General features: G+C 37.2%; 1 protein-coding gene across 11 annotated transcripts in view; it reads right to left on the bottom strand.

The window, feature by feature from the left end:
* The window catches only part of Dop1a (DOP1 leucine zipper like protein A), a 101,414-nt gene that overhangs the window by 72,402 nt on the left and 4,289 nt on the right, over positions 1-24,723 (bottom strand). For 9 of the 11 annotated variants that reach the window (XM_028875506.2, XM_028875509.2, XM_028875501.2 and 6 more), the window contains exons 2-4: positions 6,469-6,522; positions 3,290-3,480; positions 1,422-1,603 (exon numbers count right to left, since the gene is read on the bottom strand). In XM_028875506.2, coding sequence (XP_028731339.1) covers positions 1,422-1,603; positions 3,290-3,427 — 320 coding nt within the window. In that variant the 5' untranslated portion in view covers positions 3,428-3,480; positions 6,469-6,522. Of the gene's footprint in view, positions 1-1,421; positions 1,604-3,289; positions 3,481-6,468; positions 6,523-23,694; positions 23,791-24,723 lie in introns of all 11 variants that reach the window. The other 2 variants (XM_028875503.2, XM_037207813.1) reach the window with 2 other exon arrangements.

Genomic DNA, 24,723 nt, shown 5'->3' with positions numbered 1-24,723 from the left:
AGAGTATGAGAAGCTAAGGACAGAGGCTGTGTCAGTAGGCCAGTGACAACGCCCAGAATAAAGATAATGCTCACTTGGACTGGCAACTGCCAGTGAGGTAGACAGATGCATTGAAAACACATCAGAGTAATATGCACACTGTTCTAAGTACTTTCTGCAAATTAATTCTCAATTATACTAACAATCCTATGAGACTAGAGGTATCATTTCCATTTTTGTACATGAAAGCACAAAGAGGTTAAAAAAAGAAAAGTGGCCCAAGAGCATAGAATTAGTTTGACACTCTCACTCTTAACCATTCTGAGACAGAACTTCCAGGGAGACTGCACAGAAGGTAGGAGAATATGGGCAGGGTTAACAAACAGTGCAACTCACATTTTACACTTATGAAAAGGGAATGATGATGATGCTCCATACAGACCTTCAGTACAATGCAGGAAGGGCAGGTGAAGGAAGGGTAGATTTATTTTTAAACAGGTAATTGTTTAAAAGGCTTTTAAAGATACACACACACATGTGATGACTAAGCCTGGAGTTTAAAGCTAGGGCCAGCACTGGAGACATCAATTTGGGGTCACTACATAAAAAACCATGGTTATGAGGCATGGGAGGAAGTAGGAACACAAAGCAGCAGATGAGCAGCAAGAAAGGACTGTGTGATGAGAGACACATGAATCTACTTCATTAGAGTATATATCTCATGTCATCTCATTACACACCTCAAATACACATGGTAAGATAAAGTCGATAAACATGGGTGTGGATATGCTTGCTCAACAAGAATATATAAAGTGAGAACATAAGAAGGCCTGTTTGAACCAAGGAAGCCCTAAGAAATGGCAGATATTGAATTAGGGTAGAAAAGGAAAGGGTGATAAACAACAATGAAAAAAAGAAAAGAAAATGCCATTTCATAGAAGCCAAAGGAAAAGATGGTCAAAGGATGGTTAATAATGTTAAAGCTACTGAGAAATTAAGGTATTTTATTTTCCCCAGACTAGCTTCCAACCTTAAAAAAAAAAAAACCAGAATACCTTATTAGTGTCAACAATTTTGAATGACAACTTTTATGAATAATATCTAAGAATAAAAAACAACTTGAAAAATATTTTATTTTTTATTTTCTAAATCACTCAATTCAAATATTTAACCTTTATATAAAAAACAATTTTTTTCAAAATTTCAATTTTATTGTAGAAAGGTTGAATAGTTTAGCCATGTATACATACATATATTTGGAGACAGGGTCTTACTATGTAGGCTTGGCTGGTCTGGAACTTGCTATGTAGACCAGACTGGCCTTGAACTCATAGAGATCTGCCTGGCTCTGCCTCCCAAGTGCTGAGACTAAAAGCATGTATCACTACGCTTATCTAGAAATATACTTTTATACTGCACATAATTAATAAAATTACTCTTACCTATATAAAAAAAGATCTTTGGCAAGTCGCTTAGGTCCAATGATTTTGAAGATGATTTCATATGTTTCAAGTGCTTTCCGATGAACTCCACCTGGCAATGCTGGATGCAGACATTGAGCTAGGCGTTTGCCTATGGTCAGTTTTTTGGGTACTACCTGGTACTTGGCATTATTTTGTAAAACCTTGAATAAAATAATTTTAGAGCAAATGAGAAAAATGTCTCATTTTATTTCTATATTCTTATAAAAACTATCACAGAAAGTTTTTGAAAGTTTTATTTATCCGTACACATTTGGAGCTAAAATTAGACAAAATTAAAAAGAATTGCATTGTTAAAACACACCAATGGTAAGTTAACATTTTTGTTAAGGTATCTTATGGGATTTTTAATGAAAGAACATTTTGTACAAAATGTAAAGAATAAAGGCACAGATTTTTTTTGCATATCTTCTCTATCTGTCATGAGACAGAAAATCATAGTTGCCTATCCCTGCCTTCCCGCCCAGCCCTGGGGGGAGGAGGTATGGAATGAAAGAAAGTGACTGTTAAAGGCAATATAGTAGAAAAGTCAGCACTACAGTTGCCAGTCATTAACTTTATACTGAAATATGTTTTGACTACATAAACAAATCTTTTTCTCTCTGCATGTGTGTCTCTGTGTGTCTACATGTGCACATAAAGGTATGCCTATAAAAATCCCTGGGTTGTCCTACCATGTTTTACCTTAGTTGCATCTATAATCTTAGTATCTTACTTTTTTTATTTAGATACGGTATTTTCACAAATACTGATTAATGAATAAGAAGCTAATTATGTTCTTAGTCAACATACTCATAATTCAATGAATTGCTTTTAAAAATAGTTCTCAAGCAACCTTCAAAATGGAACTTGGAGCAGTTTTTCAACAAAGAACCTAACTTCCTGTAAGCGAAGTCATACTATGGAATAATTTCTATGAATGTCATAATGTGCAACACAGAAACTTGCATGTCCCCATTACAATGTAAACCCTTAGCACAGTGAAAATGAAAGCTTTTTTTCTTGTACTATCTGGATGATGATCTGTAGAATAAAACATCTTGCAATCTATTGTCCTTGCTATGCATATTAAGATTTTTTTCCTAATAACTGTATGTGAAGCTTTTTGATGTTAAAATAGTTATTGTAAAATTCTTTTCCTATCCAGCCTCTTTCAATATTTAGAAACATCCCTAATCACTAAGAACAATAATCATAAAATTATGTGTGTGAAGTAAAAGTTTGACTGAAATTACAAAACAAAACTGGGTCAAAACAGAAAGCTGAGCGTTGATCAGTGGCCCTTCTATTGTGGCTTGCCTAAAACCAGACCTATGGAAGAAGGCTCATTCCAAGTCAAGTTCCAAGGCCTAGGGACTATATTTAAAACTGCCTTTGTAAAAAGTACTGACTTGTAACTAGGCTTGCTTAGGCATAAAGTGATTCTTGCTGCTGCACTCATACCATTTGGAAAGGATACTGCAGTTATTACTTTCCATTGACAGCTTTTCATTCTGGTGCCAGAACTCCAGTTTTATCTGATGTTCAATTACAGAATACTTACCCTCACAGTAACATACATGCTTCACAGTCTCGTGCTTTTACAGGTACCAATAATGATAATAACTATCTTTTAAGTGCTGTTGTTTTTTTGAACGAGAACTGCTAAAGTGTTAGTAATATGTCTGACTACACAAACATGAACTCATGAAGTAAAATGCCATTTATATAGCTGAAGTTTGGTTTCACTTTATATTCTTTACTTCAAGATTTAGATAAAACTTGTATAAAGAAGTATAAACAGAGATCTGAATTTTATTCCTTTTACTAAATAAATGAAACAAGCATACCTTGTTGAGTTTTCCAAGTGCTGATATCAAATCTGCCCATTCACTGGAGTATTCAAAATTCTTCAGTGCTTTGTCAATTGCAGCTACATAGTTTCTGTATTTGGAGTCACTCAATAACTCCAGCTCTTCTGTGTTCATCCTCCCACCAGGTCCCGCTAGAGACCAGTTCCAAAGTCATGCAAAATCATCCCCTATAAGAGATTCCAGGGGAACCAAGGTTACAAAGTAAAGTATAGAAGTGTGTTCACCGAGTCTCATTATAAAACAAATGACTAATTTTACAGTTTCTTTAACAGAAGCACTCAAAATTCTAGGCAGCTAGTGTACAAGGTGATAAATAATATTCAAAGTGGAAAACTGGGATCATTTAGGAATATAAAAAGAAAACTGCTGATTATTTCATGTTATTTCTGCCACATTTATTGATGAAATATTTCTGATATACATCCTCTTCTATTTTGATAGCAAAATCTAGTAAAATTGGTTATACTGGGTACATCAAGGACATAGGAGACAAAAAAAAAGAAAAGAAAAAGAAAAAACAAAGGAGAAAAATCTCTATTTTGAAGATACATTGTATTAACTAATAATGGGCATCTAGTATGAGGGACCATCAGCTATTTGCAATCAAACTGACTTTGGGTATAAAGGACAAGAATATACAGTAGTTTAAATGCAGCCACAAATTCCTTGTTATTCCTTTTTAAGAGTAAGTATATATAGTCTCCAGTCCCTCAGTTTAGGCTCAATTTTAGTGAAAACAATAAGGCTGAAGAGATAATGGCAGAAGCCAATAGGTCACAAAAGCACTTTAGCTTCTAAAGCCTCTTAAGTAACTTAGATATGGGGCAAGGCAGCTGTCATATTATGAAGAAACCTCAAGCAGCTATCTGGAGTTGAATCGAGAATGAAGAACTGAGGCTTTGTGTAACAGCAATGATAGTGAGTCATTTTGAATAGATCATCAGCTAAGTCTAGATTTGAGTGCGTACCCAAATGACACTTAGAATAACACTATAAGAGATTCCCAAATCAGTAATACACATAGCTAAGACTCTCAAATTCATTCAGACATGAGCAACAGAACATTTTCTCCCATTGGGAATGGGTTTGAGGATTTTTTAATAACACAATAATTAATTGAATAACAAGAATTTAATTGAGGTGAATATGAGTTCTCTTCCATTTTTTACATTTTCCCCTTAACTTCTCTCCACATCTTTCCCTACCAGCTGGATTCCTGCCTCTAGGAAGTTCTAAGAATAGTCTCCAGAGGCTGCCAAAACAGTTTGATGAAGAATAATCTTTTCAATAATCTTCTTTTAAAGATAACACATACACACTCATAAAACTGAATTTTGAAGCAGGCTCTTTTAGACCTCCAGCCCCCAAATCATGACACAGAGACTTATTAATTATGAAAGCTTTCATTAGCTTAGGCTTGTCATACTAGCTCTTAAAACTTAAATTAACCCATTTATTTCAATCTGCATTCTGTCACATGGCATGTTACTTCATCTTTCTATACTGTTCATGCTGCTTTCTCTGAGTCTGGCTGGCGACCCTGCCTTTCTTCCTCTCTGAGTCCTCTCTGTCCTCAGAAGTCCCACCTAACCTCTTCCTGCCTAGCTAATGGCCATTCAGCTCTTTATTAATCTAATCACAGTGACACATCTTCATACAGTGCAAAGGAATATTCCACAACAGAATGACTCCTTCCTCAAACTTGTACAAAAATTAACTTAAAAAGGTCACAGATTTAAATGTGACGTGTAGAATTATAGGAAAACATAGGAGTAAATCTGCATGACAAGAGGTAAGCAATCTTCTAGGAAATAATATGAAAAAGCAACCAAAGGAAAACGTCCCACTCTATCAATATTTAAAATTTTTTGTTCCAAGAAATACCATTTTTTGTTGCAAGAGAATGAAGAGAGCAGGGGAATGTTTATTTTCAGTTTATCTGAACATGTACTTGAACTAGTATATAAAAAACTCCCCTCACTAAAAGAACACAAAGTCTTAAAATGGACAAAATATCTGAAGAGACATATCCAAAAGAAAACATGCAGATGTATAATATAAAACTATAATAATGAGACTCACTGAATTTCATAATAATGAATTTCATTCAAAGTGGTGTGCCAGCTAAAAGTAGAAATAAGTGAAATGTAATGCAAGCTGTTTTATTGTCAATCTATGGTTTCTATACCCTCTCAGTACTGACAAAAAGTATGCCACTTTTCAATTTTTTAACATAAAAAGTAATACAAATTCTAGTTCTCAGTAATATTTCTCCATATCTTATGGTAAGATAGCTTAAGTCAATATCTTTCATGCTATCTGCAGTTAAGGACTAGGTTTCCCCCCCTATTTACCATCTAGGGATACAATCATGCAGTTGGTTGTTGTAACATAGTTAAATTGTCATAAAGATTTTGAAGTGTTTACTTCATCATATTCTATTAAGAGAGTATGTTCCCACAGAGCACAACACCATGTGCAAATGTAACACTTCCCATATCGTGTCAAGAAAGCCTATGGCATGCCTCTTCCTAAGGAAGGTTGTGGTACACAGAAGCAAAACAAAATGCTACACCAAATATTCAGTACAAGAGTCAGGCAGGTAGACAAGCCATTAATCCTAGTAGGTGGATCTTTGCGTTCAAGGCCAGCCCAATCTATATAATGAGTTCTAGGCCAGCCAAGGCTACCCAGGGAGCGAGACCCTGTCAAAGAACCAAACAAATTAAACAACCCCAAAAGTACTTTATAAAAGGACATTTTATAGAAATACAGAGCATAAAAGGCAATAAAAATTGAGCCTCAGCAGTAGGATCAGAATATATCTGTGGTACATGAGTTGGCTTTCTGAAGCCTATGGTGGGACACCTTACACAGCCTTGAGGCAGGTGGAGGGGCTTGGACCTGCCTCTACTGAATGTACCAGGCTCTGCTGACCACCCCCCATGGGAGGCCTTACCTTCTTGTAGGAGGGAATGGGGGTGAGTTGGGGGAGGGAAGGTTGGAGGGGTGGGAGGAGGGAAGAGGGGGATCTGTGATTGGTATGTAAAAGAATAAATAAATAATATATTTTAAATTTGAAAAAAAAAAATAGAGCCTCAGAACATGAGATTAGTCAAGATATCCTGAGTACAAAATTTAGATAAGGTTCTTACCAGATGAATGACTTGAACCAATCACTTTGTTTTCTCAAGTCTGAATTTCTTCATCTATGAAAGAGAGACAAGACCTAGTTCAAAGCTTGTCAAAACTAAATACGTAATATATTTAAGCTATTAGAATACTTGCGACAGAAAATGCTAAAAGTAGTCTAGTTTTTGCTTCCACCACTCCCTATTCAGTCAATACAAATACTAGGAAATATACCCATGATGGGTGAATACATTAAAATTAAGCATTGGTTGTGACTCTGAATTGTTGGCAACAAAGTATAAAGCTCACTATCCTATCATGAATGGTTTTGTGAACACAAATTAAAATGTAGCTCTTTTTAAAATGTGCTTGTTTATGACTTTATTAGCTTGAACATATTTATATAGTCAAGCTCTATGAGTTTCTTAACAATGAATTCAAGTAATGACCCGATGGAAACATTAAGGAAAGAAAATGCATCTGTATTTATTCACTTATTTCCTTTCTTCTTCCTTTTTTTATTTTCTGGAGAGGGGTGGCGGTCTTGGGATCTGAACACAGAGTCTCTTTCATGCTAACATGCACTCCACCACCAAGCTATACCATCAGTCCTTTATGGACTGCTTTTCATTTCAATATTAACTTTTCCAATGTCAACATCCACTAATTGATATGGTATAAGGACAATTTTAACAGTATTTATATTATATTAATGATTTTAAGTACCTTGAAATGATTAAAAAGTATATAGGAGGATGTGTTTCGGCTATTTGTAAATATAACAATCATACAGGAGAAGCTTAAGTCAATGCAGTTTTAGTAGGACTGAGGCTCTGGAAACTGCTCCCTTGGGGAGAATGGACAATGGCTGAACTTCACACATGTATTTGATGATCTGAGTGATGGGTACATCCATATTTAGAATCAAGACCACTATCAAGATCCTTACCACAACTAAGATACAGAACATTTTCATCCATCTTAAACTGACCACCATATGACCACTTCTATCTCTTCCAAAAGTAACTCTTAAAAAATCCCAATCTTCCCATGAAACCATTAGGAAACAAATTACTTCATATAACTTGGTACTATGTTCCCATCACAATTCATGTTGAAATTCAATTCCTAATAGTAATTATTAAGAGGTGCAATCATTAGGTCATTAAGTCATTGGGGCTATTTCTTCATTCATGATTAATACACAATTAATGAGTAAAATTATCAATAGGTTTCCTGGTTTATTCCAAGACTGAGTCTATTATAAGAACCAGTTTGGCTGGCTTTCATGATTTCCTCAACCCATGTGAATACAGCCTCAGGACTGTACCATGAGTTCCCACCAGCATGAAAGACCTCACCAGATATGATGCCTTAACCCTGGGCCTCCAAAGGCCACCAAGATTCATGCACTGAACAATATTTTCCTCCATAAATTATTCAGTATACAGCATTCTGTTATAGCACCAGGCATGAGACCCTTGAAATAACTAAAAAAAATCTGATTTTTTTTTCTTAAAGTGAAACAAGCAAATCATAATGGCATTTGAAATCTTTCAGGAGTCACTGAACAGTTTTTTGATTTGATCATTTGAAAATTTAGCTAGTTCTTTCAGACTGTCAACTCAGACAAATTAGACCGGAACTGCTGTAAACCATGATTAGTGTGGTATTAGTTCTTTCAAAAAAATTAAAAAGGAAGCAACATAGCTGTCTATAAAAAAATTAAATAAAAGCCAAAGATTCTCTGGGTAAATTAGGCCCTGTGAAAACAGGTATTACAGATTTATTTATACTTTATGGTATAAAAAGAGAAAATTTAATGGATTAAATTCTGCATAAGAGCACCTACATTTTTTAAAGTTTCATTTAAATGGTCATAAATAGTAAGTAGAACTCCTCAACAGTCATCCAAAGATGTTCTGCTCAGTTTAATGCTGGCTGCACTCTTTCTTTGCACTCTTCTTTGCAAAGGAAGAAACAGGAAGGCTGGAGAGAAATATCCTCTACTTACTTGCTTTTTTTAGAGATTTATTACTGACTATGTGCATGCATATCTCTCTGTGTGGCATATATATGTAGCCCTCTGGAGGCCAGAGGTAGTGTCAGATCTCCTAGTGTTGCACATACTAGCAGCTTGTGAGCCACCTGAGAGACTGCTAGGAACCAACTCGGGCCCTCTATTTGTAAGAGCAGCAAATACTCCTGACAACTCAGCTATCTCTCCGGCCCAATTACGCCTTTCTACTAATATACCTGAGGGCTGTTGTATCACAGTGCCAAGTATATAAATGAATTCTGACAACACCAAGTCCTGGTTGGCCATGAAAGGAAAAACAAAAGTTATATATTAATTACATGTTCTTACCAAATGCTTTTGGCTAAATGAAGATTTATCATTCAATAATTGCTATCATCTGGAAATTTAATGTAATAATTAGTATATTTATTTCACTTTGGTTAAAAGTTCTGAGTTCCAATACTGATGTGACAGTAAATAATCTTTAATTATTCAGTTAACAAACTCATAAAACTAGGCACTCCTGAGAATTGGAAGTTGATAGAAGAAAACAATTTTAAAGATTTTTAGTAATTTAAGAGAGTGATAGAAAGCCAAACATACTAGGAATTCACAAATATAGGCTATGCCTTATATCCTTAGTATATGATTCAACCATTCATATGTTTACTGTGATCTCAAACTCAGATGATTGAGATCATCTTACAAAGATAAGACCTTTCCAGATGCAGCAGAACTAGCAGCATCTGAGACAACCTTACGGTGCATTTACTAACTGCTAGGTACTGTTTGTTTATGTGCTTTGTGTATTCATTTCATCTTGACACAGATACTATTGGCATTCTCATTTACAGATAGGAAACCGAAGCATAAAAATATAGGTCAGGGCTGGGCGGTGGTGGTGCATGCCTTTAATCCCAGCACTCGGGAGACAGAGCCAGGCGGATCTCTGTGAGTTTGAGGCCAGCCTGACTACCAAGTGAGTTCCAGGGAAAGGCGCAAAGCTACACAGAGAAACCCTGTCTTGAAAAACCAATATGTGTGTGTGTGTGTGTGTGTGTGTGTGTGTGTGTGTGTGTGTGTGTGTGTGTGTGTGTAGAGGGGGGGGAGGTCAGGAAATAGCAAAGTCGGATATTTAAACTCAACCAGTTTGGCTAACCCATTATTCACTCTCATGAAACTTTTCCTTCTCCTAAACACCTTCCTCAGAGTTCACAACAGAAGAGCCTCCCTTACTCCTACCAAGGACTTCAACCCTGCTTCTGCTCATCTGCTTTTTTAAATGCATGAGCCGGAATAATGCTGGAGAAAAATCATCTAGCATAGTTGGCTGGCTGTATCACTATCCTAACCTAGTGATTTTCCTTAGTAAATTTCTCATCTTGGCACAACTATGTTTATATTTTCTGTTTGCCAAAATTCTTAACAATATCTTCTCTCTTCATTACCAAAGATCCAAAGATCTACCTCAAATATAATGAAGAGAGTGGAGTATGGTAGCAGAGGCTTGTGGTGTCAGCTACTCAGGAGGCTGAGGCAGAGGACAGCTTAAATCTAGAAAACTGGGCAGGAAAGCAAGACCACATATCCAAAAAATAAACAAATAAAAATCAAAACAAGATGTAATTAATTAAAAAGAAGAAGAAACATGAGAAATGCTTCTAGTTCCTCTCCATCAAGCCTATACCAGTGTTGTCCTACACCCATATGCTCCGCTTTCCCTGTTAGGAAAAGACTTTTCCACTAAAGGTCCACCTCTTTGCTGTGGTCTAGATTTCATTTCCTGTATGCTCAGAGTCCTTATTATTTCACTCCCCTTCAATACCAGCTTCTATACAGAACCATTCTCTATCCATCTCTAAGTATGAAGTCAAAATTCCTTACTTTCCTGGACTTCCACAGGTCCTCGGGCTGACAATCAGTTTCTCTGTTCTCTCTTCCAGCAAAAGTTTATGAAAGGTTTTCCTACATTCAATATTTCATTTCCTTATCCTCAGTTTACAATTTAGCCAGCTCAAATATGTCCTATGACACAGTCCTTCCTGGAAACAAACCATATAAATGTCAGCAGGTCAACAGACACCTTTCTAGCCATTCATCTTATTCTCAGTAATAAACACTTGGTTTTTGGCTTCCGGAACTCTACTCAGGATGTGTTCCTATGTCTTAGCCACCCATTTCTGTCTAGGTTGGCTTCTGTCTTTTATTCATTCTTCACTGTGGAAGTTCTTCAAGACTCACTCTACAATCCTCATTCCTCCAGGTTATTTCTTCTAGTCCCATAGCTTTAAGCAGATCTTCACTGATACACCCTCAGTGTACAGCTATCACTCTCCTCTTCTATTATGGCTAACCAGATAGAGATGACTACTGAACCCACTTGTATTCCCAAGTCTCTGATTCATCTTCCACAGAGAAGCCAGGGATCACTTAAAAACATGTTGTTTCTTTGCTGAAAATGTGCCAATGGCTTCTCTGACGTTAGAATAATATCCTATGTTCATCAAAATACCTTATTTTGTACTGTAGGCATTTTGTATTTGCTACCCCTCTGAAAAAACTTCTGCTCCTCCAGTTATAGAAAATATCAGAAAAACCTGATTAGTATAGGCCCCCTGTCCCAAGGCTCATACTCTTCATTGTACCTAAAACAGCACATTATTCCTTGGCCAATACTTCTTATAATCTGAAATTGTCCTGTTTGCTTTTCTTGTCTATCACATCTTGAAAGAGGTTGGGAATTTTGACTAGTTCATTTCTGCATCAGTTCTGTAAGTGGCCTAGAGTAGGCCCTCAAATATTTAGAATAAATAATCCACTGAAGCCAATACAGTCTGCAAAGCATTTTTTCTCTTGGGTAAAAATTCTGTTAAAAACAACAGAACAAAAAGGCAGGAGAACAACCACCATGTTCCACTTCTTTACTTAGCTCAGCTAGACCATTCCCTAAATACAGACTACATTGGTGTGGTTACAAGTAGTCTAAAAAAACCTCAAAGACTCCCGTAGGAACATCCATAAAATGTGGTGTACCTAATTACTTAAAAGCTTATTATAATCAACTTTATTAGGCATAATTGTGTAAAAATGGAGTAAGAAAATAATCTTTTATATTCTCAGAGATCAAATATATTAAAATTAATCAGATACAGATCTAGTTGGAGGAAACATTAAAATTTTACTGTACTTTAGTATATTTCTATTTGTAAATGATGCATGACTGTAAATGCTTTTCTTGACTTCTATGAAATTAATTTTTCACTTCTACATATAAGCAAGTATGTACTACTTTGTCTTTCATGTACTATTCTTCAGGTTTATATTGGAGCAAATGAAGGAATTTCATTTTCATGGTTAAGTAATATTCAAGTGTGTAAATAGATCTCATTTTTAAAAATCTATTCTTCTGTTGATGTACACCTAGGTTGATTCCATATTTAGCCAGTATGAATAATGCCTTAATAAACATTCAAGTGCAGGGACTTATTCAACATAGTGATTTCCTTTTCTTTGGATACAGTCCCAGGAGTGGGGTTACTAGATCAGATGATGGATATACTTTCAGTTTCCTCAGGAATCTCAATACTGTTTTTATAATGGCTATATCAGTTTACATTTCCAGTGTGATGATTAATCTTGCCAATTTCATTGGATCTAGAATCAACTAAAAGGTAAGTCTCTGTGTTGGTCTGTGAGAATACTTCCAAGAAGGATTAACTGTGGGGAGAAGACCTTCCATCAGAGTGGGTGGCACCTTCTAATGATAGTCCAGATACAGAGGTTCAAGGAAAAAGCAATGTTACTTGCCTGCCCATTCTTCCACTTCTTGCTACTAAGTGTACCTATCCCATTGTTATTATCGATGCCATCAGAATCCATCTGATGTGGATTGAAGAGAAGTATTTCTCTAGGAATCTCTAGGCCTTCAGTGTTAGGTTGGCACTGCTCAGGGGGCACCAGCATTATGGACTGAGCAGCTACCAGTTTCTCAACCTCTCTTGCATGCAGACAGGCACTGTTGGACTGTGTAAGCAATGTAATAAATCACCCTTTATAATATATATCAATATTATCTGTTCTGTTCATCCAGAGCAACAGTTCTCAACTTGTGGGTGGTAACACCTTTGGCAAATCTCTCTCCCAAAATATTTACATCATGTTTCATAGCAGTAGGAAAATTACAGTTATGAAGCAGCAACAAAAATGACTTTATGGTTAGGGTCACCACAACATGAGGAACTGTATTAAAGGATCACAGCATTAGGAAGGCTGAGAATCACTGTTCTAGAGAACCCTGACCAATACATCTAATACCTACTTCTCTTTTGTGTGTGTGTGTGTGTGTGTGTGTGTGTGTGTGTGTGTGTATCGCGGGGCAGTTGAGGCAGGGTTTCTCTGTGTAACAGCCCTAGCTGTCCTGGAACTCACTTTGTAGACCAGGCTGGCCTCGAAATCAGAGGTTGGCCCGCTTCTGCCTCTCAAGTACTGGGACTAAAGGTGTGTGTCACCACCACTCAGCTCTATTTCTCATATTTTTACATCCTTGCCAGCACTTCTGTTCCATGTCTTAGATGGCTACTCTGATATAGGTAAGATGATGTTATCCTGTGGTTTTAATTTGCATCTTCTTTATTATTAGTAGTAATGTTGAATATTTTTCAAATGTTTATTAACCATTTGCATATCTTATATTGATAAATGTATATTTTTAAGGCTGGAGAGATGGTTCAGTTAATAAAATGTTTGCCTTGCAAGTACTAGAATCTGATGCTTATCTTCAGAATCCATATAGTTGGCATGATTACATTCTAACTACTAGGAAGAGAAGAAGATGCTGGCCAATCTGACTAGCCTAGTTTCAGAGTTTCTGATCAGTGAGAGACTCTGACTCAAAACAAACACAAAACAAAAAAAGGATGTATAATGCCTGAGGAATGACCACTGATGTCCTCTGGCCTCCATATGGACAAGTACACTTGCACTCATAACCAAATGCTATAGATCTTTTTTAGATAATGCAACAATTTCTTTTCCTGTATGTTTATCTTTTTAAAAAAAAGGAAAATGAAATTATGTTTTCCTTTTTAATCATTCTTCCTAAACTTTGATTTAAGAATAAAGACCATCAGCACTTGGGAGGCAGAGCCAGGTGGATCTCTGTGAGTTCGAGGCCAGCCTAATCTACAGAGCGAGATCCAGGACAGACATAACTATACAGAGAAACCTTGTCTCCAAAAAACCAAAAAAACAAAACAAAACAAACAAACAAAAAAAAACCCAAAACCAAAAACAAATAAACAAAAGAGGAACCGAGGGACAGGGACCATAAGTCAACTCCAAATAACATAAATACCTCACTGTTTGTCTTGCTTATTATTAGTTTCCACCCTTCCCCCACCCCATCCCCCAGAGCTTGACACAAGGTAGGGTCATTTAGGAAAAAGGATCCTCAAGGAGAAGATGTCTGCCACCAGACTGGCCTGTGAGCAAGCCTGTAGAACAATTTCTTAATTAATGATTGATACAGGAAGATCAAGTCCATTCTAGGTAGTGACACCTTGGGTAGGTGGTCCTGAATTGTGCAAGAAAATCAGGCTGAGCAAGCAATGAGGGGCAAGCCAGTAAGCAGTGTTCTTCCATTTCAGCTCCTTTAGGTTCCTGCCTTGAGTTCCTGCCCTGGATTCTCTCAGTGATTGGATTATGACCAGAGAGCTATAAGATGAAATAAACCCTTTCCTTTCAAAGTTGATTTTGGTCATGGTATTTGATCACAGCAATAGAAACTCAACTAAGCCACTGTTCAATATTGATAGTGCTTCCAGTAAACAAGTTTATTAGGCAAAATGACTAAAATTAGGATAGGGATGGGGCTTGGTTTGTGATTTTTATAAAACATTAATTCTAATTCTCTAAGTGGCATGGTGGCAGAGGAACTATGTTCAGTATGCATAAAATGACAATCTACTGGTTGGCCAGGCATGGTGGTGCATGCCTTTAATCCCAGCACTGAGGAGGCAGAGGCAGGCATTCACCTCTGTGAATTCGAGGCCAGTCTGATCTACGGCGATTGTTCCAGGACAGTCAGGACTACAAAGAGACTTTGTCTCAAAAACAAAACAAACAAAACAAAATAAACAAAAAGACAATCTAATATGCTGAGAAAATAATCCTGAAGTGAAATTACATTCCCCAGTGGAATGAAATCCTCTAGTGATGCAGCAAGTTGGGCTGTGAATCTAAACCAGAGTGATAGGTATGGCTGTTCCCAAAACTAAGTATGTCCAGGGCACATGTGTGGGCTCCTGCTGGGATGCAGGATGCACACTAATACACATCAAATGGATGGTTTTTAAGACTAAAAGGCTTAAAAAATGTTGACAAGAATATATGTAATTCACCAGAGGGTTCATTATGAGATGACAAAATATTTTAGAAAAGAAATATTTTAAGGAAGTTTCCACATTTTGGGGAATTCTGTGAACAATACTGATAGCTTAATTGCATAGTCTAGTTTAGTCATATATCTTCGTATTAACCACACTTGTACAAACTAGTAATGTGTATTACTTACAACTGGAACCCAAACAATTCCAGCTTTGGGATGTGGCATGCTTTTTAAAAACATGTATTTCATCTAGGCAGTGGGGGTGCACACCTTTAATCCCAGCACTCAGAAGCCAGAGGCAGGCAGACTTCTGTAAGTTTGAGGCCAACCTGGTCTACAGTGCAAATTCCAGGTCAGTCAGAGCTACATAGAGAAACTTTGTCTCAAAACACCTCCTCATATGTATATGTGTGTGTGTGTGTGTGTGTGTGTATGTGTGTGTATGTATGTATGTATGTATGTATACACATATGTGTATATACACATGCATTTCAGACAGCATCTTCAACAAATGGCGCTGGTCACACTGTATGTAAAAGACGGAAAATAGATCCATATCCATCACCCTACACAAAACTCAGCTCCAAATAGATCAAGGACTTCAACACAATACCAGATATACTGAATGTGATAGAGAGGGAATTAGGGAATAGGCTTGAACTCAAAAGCACAGGAAAAGTTCTAAACAGAACACCTATAGCACAGGTATTAAGATCAGACTTAATAAATGGGACCTCTGTACAGCAGAGGGCATCATTTGACGTAAACAGCAGCCTACAGAATAGGGGAATAGGGAACGTTAATCAATTATATATGATAGAGGGTTGGTATCTAGGATATAGAAAAATAAATAAATTAAAAACAACAAAAAAAAAAACTGAACATCAAGAAAATAACTCAATTTTTAAAATGGGGTATAGAACAAACAGAGTTCTCTAAAGATGAAACACAAATGACTGAGAAACATTTAAAGAAATGTTCAACATGCTTAGTCATCAGGAAAATGCAAATCAAAAAACTACTTTGAGATTTTATCTTGCCCCACTCAGAATGGCCAAGGTCAGTAAAACAGACTACAGCACATGCTGGGGAGGATGTTGAGAAATGGGAACACTTATTCATTGCTGATGGGAGTGCAACTGTGAAAATCAGTATAGAGGTTGCTCAAAAGCTTAAATTTAATCTACCACAAGATCCAGCTATCTCACTCTTGAGTATATATTCACAGGACACTACATTTTACTACAGAGATACTTGCTCATCCATGTTCATTGCTGTTGCATTCTTATTAGTCAGAAATTGGAAAGAGCTTAGATGTCCATCAACTGATAGATAATGAAAATGTGGTACATTTACACAATAGAATTTAATGAAATTTGAAGGTAAATGGATAGAGCTAAAAATAAACATTGTAAAGTAAGCTAGATGTGTTTTCTCATAAGTATACTGTGGAATATTATTTTAAGATATGTTACATTTGTTTATGCTGTGAAACATTTGTTTAATGATGCAAAGACGTGTTGCATTCTTTTATGTTGCATTTATTTAACTAACTCTGTGAGGCTGTGTTATTTTGCTTGTCTATCGCACCTGATTGGTATAATAAAGAGCTGAATGGCCAATAGTTAGGCAGGAGAGGGATAGGCGGGGCTGCCAGGCAGAGAGAATAAACAGGAGAAATCTGGGAAGAGAAGACTGAGGAGCAAGAAAAGGAGGAGAGGAGGACATCAGGGGCCAGCCACCCAGCTACACAACCAGCAACAGCAAAAGAAAGAAAGAAAGAAAGAAAGAAAGAGAGAGAGAGAGAGAGAGAGAGAGAAAGAAAGAGAAGGAAGGAAGGAAGGAAGGAAGGAAGGAAGGAAAGGCATATAAAATAGAAAAAGATAAAAGCCCAGAGGCAAAAGGTAGATGGGATAATTTAAGAAAAGTTGGCTAGAAACAAGCCAAGCTAAGACCAGGCATTCATAAGAAAGAATAAGTCTCCATGTGATTATTTGGGAGCTGGGAGGCAGGTCAGTGTAAGAGCCAAAGAGTTAAGAATAGCCAACAACATATGTGGATGCTAGTTTTTAAGCTTTAGGTATATATGTTTCAATCAGAATAATCACAGAGGTTAGGTAACTGGTAAAGGACCAGAGGGGAGGGGAGCTCTTCTGACAAAGTGAAAATAGAACATAGTGTTGTAAAGAGATAAAGGGGAGCCGGGCGTTGGTGGCGCACGCCTTTAATCCCAGCACTCGGGAGGCAGAGGCAGGCGGATCTTGTGAGTTCGAGGCCAGCCTGGGCTACCAAGTGAGCTCCAGGAAAGGCGCAAAGCTACACAGAGAAACCCTGTCTCGAAAAACCAAAAAAAAAAAAAAAAAAAAAAAAAAGAGATAAAAAACTAGGAGGCAAATTAACCAGAGAAGGGGATAGGAGGGCAGGGTCAAAAAGGGAATATGGGGAGGGGCAACTAACACTAAAGGCTTTTTAAAAAGCCATATAGAATAGAGCCTAAATCTATACACATGTCAAAGGAATTTAAATGAAGTCACCATATAATGGGAGAGACAATGCTGAAACTAGATATCTTATGCCACAAAGTAAAAACCTTACATCTTGTTGAGTCACTGGCCAAGGAGGTCTACAGATCCCTAACCATCACAGGCTGCTGCCAAGATTATTGGTTACTCTATAGAACCCGATAGTAAGGCCCTATTACTGAAGACACACTTAAGTCAGCGAACATGTAGAAATCAAGCTGGTGTCCTACTAGAAGATTCACCTTTACTGACTAGCATACGTGGTACTGGAAGGTACTTTACATACCATCAGAAGAGACAAAGTAATCATTATCACCCAACTACAAACCCTGTGATGAACAAAAACAATCTGCCTGCAAGATATACTGGCAATAGTGGCCAAATGGTATGGGAGTAACCAACCACTTTTTGATTGGATTTAAGGCTTACTCCATGAGATAGAACCCATACCAGACACTGTTAAAATGTCTGGAAACCTGAAACTAGACAGGTCGTGAGCCCTAGAGGAAAACCTACTACTATTATACTGTTAAAGGAACATAACAATTTAATTCCTAACAACATATTGTTATATATCAGTGCTTTGCTGGGCCCTGATCAGAGGGAGAAGCTTCTTCTTGGAGAAGAAGGAAATTAATACAGAGACCCACAACTGGACAATGTGCAGAGTGAGACTTTGGAGCACTCAGTTATAAATGGGACATCTGTCTCATACTGCTCACCTCTTGGCTCAGGGATCTACATGGAAAATGAAGAAGAAAGATTAAAGAGCCAGAGGTAGTGGATGACTTCAAAGAAACAACATTTTCCAGATACAACAAGGCTAATGCACATATGAACTCATAGAGACTGTGACAACATCACAAGTTCAAACAAGCAAAAATCCCAGCATGACAAAGGGGAGGTAGACACAAAATCCCATCCCTAAGAACTTTTTGCAATTGGTACCTGATAAGAAAAGGAAAATCAGTTTTCTCCAATGGAGTGTCAATGGTTATGTTAACCATACTCTGGGGCAGCCCCATGCCCAGTAGTTGTCCAACACAAAAAGAATTACCCCCCTCCTTTTTTTGTTGTTGCTTTTTGTTTTTTTGTTTTGTTTTGTTTTGTTTTTGAGACAGACAGACAGACAGGGAGAGCAAGCTAGCACCTGAGTGTGAAAAAGTGCTAGCAAGCACAAAAGTGCATGATGAACATTTGAACATGAAGTTGGGTGGATAAGGAGGTGGTAAGAATTGGTAGAGTTGAGAAGGAGATAGAATCTGATCAAAATATATTGTATGAAAATATTTTCAATAGAAGAAAAAAATCCCATTTTTCTTACAGTTACCATTTGCTTGTATTAAAATGTCTTATTTCCTTGTACGTAGGAAGAAATGACAAGATTTTTAGATGACAAGGAAAGATACTCTGAGAATATTAGAACAGTACATTCATAAAAATCAAATTATCTACATGGACCAAATTCAATGACTGTGCATGTAAATGACTGGATACAATATTACACAGGAATGCACTGGCATATTAGTGGAGTAACTGCACATACAGAGGTAAAATAAAATCCACATTGCACATAGCATATGTCTCTACACATCAGTCCACTCAAAGGAATGGAGAATATGTGGAGAAATGTCTTGCACCAGTTCTGTGAAGCAAGCAGAACTGTTAATAAAGAGCACCACTGCCTCCTCCCCAGCTGTACAAGCAGGTGTTTTGGTGATCAGAAAGATCAACTTTAGGAAGTTTTAATAATGTGCACAAATGTGCCTCTCTTTCAGAATGAATATCTACCCATCATCCTGAATGTTTTACATTTAAATTACAGCAGATTCCTGTGTTTTCATTACATTATGTACTCCAAGAGCCAATTATTTTTACAAGTAAAAAGCCGAGCACATTACTACTCCCTCAGGAAGTTCAGAAAGTTAAGTCTGATAAAGCACCTGAAGCATTATTAGTTTTCTTACCATGTAAGAAATGTAACTGTGACATTTAATTCCTGGGAAATGAAACACAAGTTCACAGCCTTGACTACAAGTTCTTTTTAGTAATGAGACACACATATTTAATCCTATCATTTGTACTTATCTCCCTGCAAGCAAGATCTCAGCTACTGTCCACTGTTTAAGACTTCCTCCCTTTCCCTTGTTTCCTTTTTTGGGCTATGTCCCCTCTTTCTTTTTGTCACCTGAAGGTTTACTATCAGGATTACTTCAAGCCTCTGAATGATACATTATGAGTCAGTTCCTGACTTGGCTCATTTGTTAATCACTACCTTTTCAATATTAGAAACATGGTTTAAATTATACTATAGTATTTTGGATGAACATATGTTTTGTTTTCTAAAGGCTTGTCATCTTTTAAAATTGTAAAGCAACCTAAAATTTACCATCTCATTAACTGAGTGTGTATTTCAGTAGTAATTAATAAGCACATGCAATTGTAGACTCTTCTATGATTCTCATCTTGCAAGCCTAAACCTCCCTCTGTCTACTAAACAATCTGCTATAAACATGCAAGCATCTCTTTTAGACTCTACTTTCAATTTATATTTACTACTTATTCAAAAAGTGGGATTCCTAGACTACAGAGTTAATTTTATCTTCATGTGTGTGGTGTGCTTCTGTGTGTGTGTGTGTGTGTGTAGGTGCACATATACATATGTGTATATATGAAGGTTAGAGGCTGACAGGCTTCCTCAACAGAGTCTCTCAACTGAACCCACCTATGTGGGCTAGTCTAGCTGGCCAGCCTGTTCTGTGGGAACCCCTCTCTACCTTCCAAGCAGAATCGCAGGCAGCCCGCCAGGCCCATCCAGCGTTTAGTGGATGCTGGAGAACCAAACTGCAGTGCTTGTGTTGTGTGGCAAGTGCTTTATCTCCCCACCGTGTTTTAACGCTTTGAGGAACTATCATATTTTTTTCCAGTGTGGCCATCTACTGCACACAAGGATTCCATTTTTTCTATAGATGCACTAATCTTACTTTCTGGGTAGTGTTTTATTTTGGAACTAGCCACCCTAAGGGGTGTGAGCAGTATTTCACTGCAGCTTTCATTTGCATTAAAACATTGAGCTTCTTTTCATGTTTTTTGGCCATTGAGATCTTTTAATTGGGATGTGTGTAGTTCAGTTCTTTATGTACTCTGGATTCGTATTTTCTCCTGCCCCATGGGCTGCTTTCTCACTCTTGATTGCCTGTGCTTTTAATGTGTTACCTGAGACTCAATGCCATACAAAATGGAGCTTTTCTCCTATGCTTTTTTTCTAGGACAAGTCTTTATAGTTTCATGTTTTACATTTAGGTCTTTAGTTGTTGACATAGTTTTTCCAACACCATTTTTTGAAGAGATTACCCTTTACATGCTGGGCAATCCTGGCACTTTCATGAAATAATATTTGACTATATATACTGAGATTTATATCATGCCTTTCCACTTTATTCCAAGGTCTCTATGTACGATCTTTTGATGACTGTGGCCAGTTTTGTATTTCTTCTGTCTGAAATACTAAATCCCAACTCAGCCTTCAGGTCTCAGATGTTATGTAGTTTGAGAAGTCCTGACCATCCCACCCTCTCTCATTTCATTTCCTCAACCCTCAAATTCAGTTATATATTATTCTTCTATCATAGAGCTCACCTTGTTTTCCTGTAATTGACTTGTGACTCCCAGGGTCACAATCTCAATGACAAAAGGGGCTCATCTGTAATTTTAGCTTTCACATCCGCTCCTAGCAAATGCTTTACAACAGTGCATAATCAATAAACATTATCAATACTGGATCACAGTGTGTGTGTGTGTGTGTGTGTGTGTGTGTGTGTGTGTGCGCTTTTTTTTTTTTTAGCATGCTCAGCTGGTAAAAAGAATAAATAAACTCTATGTACTGATTTAGAAAATGCTTCCAAGATACATAAACTAAAAAAAATCAAGATGCAGAAGTGCTTATAAAGTTATTACTTACATAAGGTATATAATATATCAATTTGTGTGTCTATGATACCTCTCAAAAATAAAGTAGATTATCTTCTGGGGATAGATGGAAATCAGGTAAATGAAGGATGGGAAAAAGAGTTTTCATTATATACTTGAAAATTATATGAAACTTTCCTTATTATGACATTGATTAAAAAAATTTAAAACAGAATGACTAAATAATGTCCCTAAAGAACATCGAATAGAGGCCGAAGATATAGCGCAGGGCCTAGCACATATAAGGCCCTGGGTCTGATCACTGTGTTGTGTTCCTAAGAGAGACAGATGGGGGAGGTGAATATAAACAAAGTAACAGCAATGTGGGATTTCCTTCCTCTTTCATCTCATAACAAAAAAAAATCAAAACTAATAAGATCTAGATCTTAAATGCTTCTTGAGAACTCAGTTACACCCCTGGCCAGGGCTAGAAAATGGCAGTTCCTAGCTTGGTTTTTCTTGGATCACTCATTCTGGAACTACTATCTTTGTCATAAGGATAATCAGGCAACCCTGTAGAGCAGTGGTTCTCAACCTGTGGGTCGCCCAAGACCATAAGAAAACATTGATGTTTACATTACAATTCATAACAGTAGCAAAGTTACAGTTAGAAGTAGCAATGAAAATAATTTTATGGCTGGGGGTCAGCACAGCATGAGAGTGTATTAAAGGGCTGAAGCATTAGGAAGGTTGAGAACCAGTGCTGTAGAGACTCACTTAGAGAGGTACTTTCCCCAACAGGCAGGGAAAAAAAAAATGCTAGTCATATGAGTAAGCAAGCCACATTAAAAGTGAATCCACCACCTAAATTAAACCTTCAGATGTTTGCAGCTGTGGCCAACAAGCAACTGTAATATCACAAGGGGTGGAGGTGAGGGTAGTATTTCATAGCCAAGCTCCTCTATCCTTTTTGAAAAACAAAAACAAAAAAGCAAAACCAAAACACTGAATTGTGACAGATAGTGTTTGAAGTCAGTACAGCGCGAGATGATTTAGATAACGGTTAAACTTCACTAGCAGCTTGCTGGATTTGGAATCAACTATAAAATACACTTCAAGCCTTGTCTGTGTGGGAATTTACAAAAAGGGTCCACTGAAGGGAGGGAAAGAACCACTATGGCAGTGACATCATCTCATGGAGTGAGGCCCTCGACTGAAAAAAGGAAAAGTGGAGGAAAGCAGGTGAGCATGCTAGTCATCTGTGTGTCCCAACTGTGGACACAATGGGAGCAGCCGCCTCACTCTCCTGTGTCTTCCTTCCCCACGATGGGCTGCACCCTTAAGCCCTAAGCCAACTCGGACCTTTCCTCCTTTAACTTGCCTCTGGTCAGGCATTGGTCGCAGCAGCGAGAAAAAAGGAACCAATACATTTTTCATGCAGCAATACCTAACTGGGTGAGTTTATTCACAATAGTTTTCTTCTTTTGTAAAGGTATAAATTCTACCGAATGTAACCCAGTCCCACCACTGGGAGCCTTGCCTAGCTACAAAAGATAATCAGTTTAGACTCAGTATCCTCAATTACCAAGAGTCCTCACTGGGTAAGTTCTTACTTTAACACACATTGTTTTTCAGAAAAGATACATGTTCCTGGCTTTGCTGCACCCTGTATGCATGATAAAACAGTATGATGAAAGCAAATGATGGTAAGATGTTTTGTTTCCTAGTAAGTTCCATGAAACAGAGATTGACAAATCTAATATGAATCCCCAGAAATTCAGTGACTTCTAAGCTTCAGTATTCTGTAATACATAAAACAAATGCATGATCAATGAAATGAAAAAAAGGGGTACAAATTCTCTACTTTGAAAGACATAGTATAAATAGTAGTTATCAGATCACATTAAACTAACTGCAGCAAGTTACAGAATCAGGTAGGCCTGGAGAAGGCATGTGGAGGACTCTGATACACTAAAGTAATTATGATGCTGGAGTCCACATTCAGACTCGAAGTTGAGTTTCCAATCAATGATGCCATTGTACACAATAAGGAAGTCACTGAAATATGAATGCCCAAATGACAAAGAGTAGCTTTAAAGCACATACTATAACATACTATATTTTGATATTTTCTTAGGAGGAAGATACTCTTCAGGAAAAATATAAGAAGTTCCATATGGTAAGATATGTGTAAAAGTGTTTGGAAAAGCCACTGTGCTGGTTCTGTCTTTTGAAAAAAGCACAATTAGTTGTCTGGGATGGTATTTGTGGCATACAAATATTCTAGAAAATTTGTCTAGAAATCTAATGAAAGAAGCATATTGAAAAAGTTTTAGACCACTGATATCTTATGGTCCCTTATCCTAATATTACAGAGCACAGCCAAAAGCAACCAAAAATGTAGGCTACTCACCTGCTCAATTCAAAGAACTAAGATTGCTGTGTACTTGATTGTCAGCTGTCACTCAATGACAGTTCATCTGTGGCACCTATACTGCTGTTTTGTGTTCTAGTAGACAAACAATGTAGAGACAACTTTTCAGGGGTCCAATCTTTCTCATGACACAGATTAAACAGCTTTTTCTAAATTCCAGTCTAAGGCTGCATCCCCAAACCCCAGCCTAACAGCAGTCTAACCACTAGCTGAGTAACAAATCACTGTGTACACCGAGAGCTGCATCGCCACAAGGACTTTTGTTTGTTTTAAAAAATAGGAAACCCAATCTAACTAACTGGTCTATTTACCCAAGCTCTTTGCCCCTGAACACAAAATAAAAGAAAACTTCAGGCTGAAAATCTAGATACATGCCTATAAATTCTCACAGCCACCTGAAACACAAAAATGTCCACACAAAAGAACAGATAATCTATTTTCATGCCAGTTTCTATGAATATCCTTCCAAAAGACTGGAGTATTTCTCATTACACCAGAGGAAGGAGCTTTTAGTAGCATGGAAATAGGAAAAAAAAACTGGCTATAAAAACGTGAAGTGACAAGATGGGGTGGAGCAGGAATGAGCTGCACTTTAGGTGCATTACTTTACTCTGGCAGGCTCCTTCCCTAGGAAGTTCCCTCTGAAAGTGCACATAAAAAGTGATTTTAAAAAGGTGCATATTTTATCCTTCTATATCACTTGGTTAACAGAAGGGCCCTGCTTCTAGGATTTAGATTTTTTTTCCCTTTAGAATAAAAGGTTTACCTTAAAGATAACTTATCCTACTAAAATTGCAGTTCTAGCTTTTTATTACAAATGTGATACAGTACCATTAAGACTATTTTGAAAATACAGGCACTTATCTGGTTCAGTAATGATCATATTAAGTTTTCATCTTTGAACTGTATTTTAAACATATGTTCACACATTTTGAATTTTCAATGAAGCTATTCCCCAAGTTTTGAACAGATAAGACTGCAAAAGAAAGTCAAAATTCTGCTTAAGTA

This window comes from Peromyscus leucopus, chromosome 7 (assembly GCF_004664715.2).
Source record: "Peromyscus leucopus breed LL Stock chromosome 7, UCI_PerLeu_2.1, whole genome shotgun sequence".
In the NCBI taxonomy this organism is placed as follows: domain Eukaryota; kingdom Metazoa; phylum Chordata; class Mammalia; order Rodentia; family Cricetidae; genus Peromyscus; species Peromyscus leucopus.
This window is presented reverse-complemented; position numbering and strand designations above follow the sequence as displayed.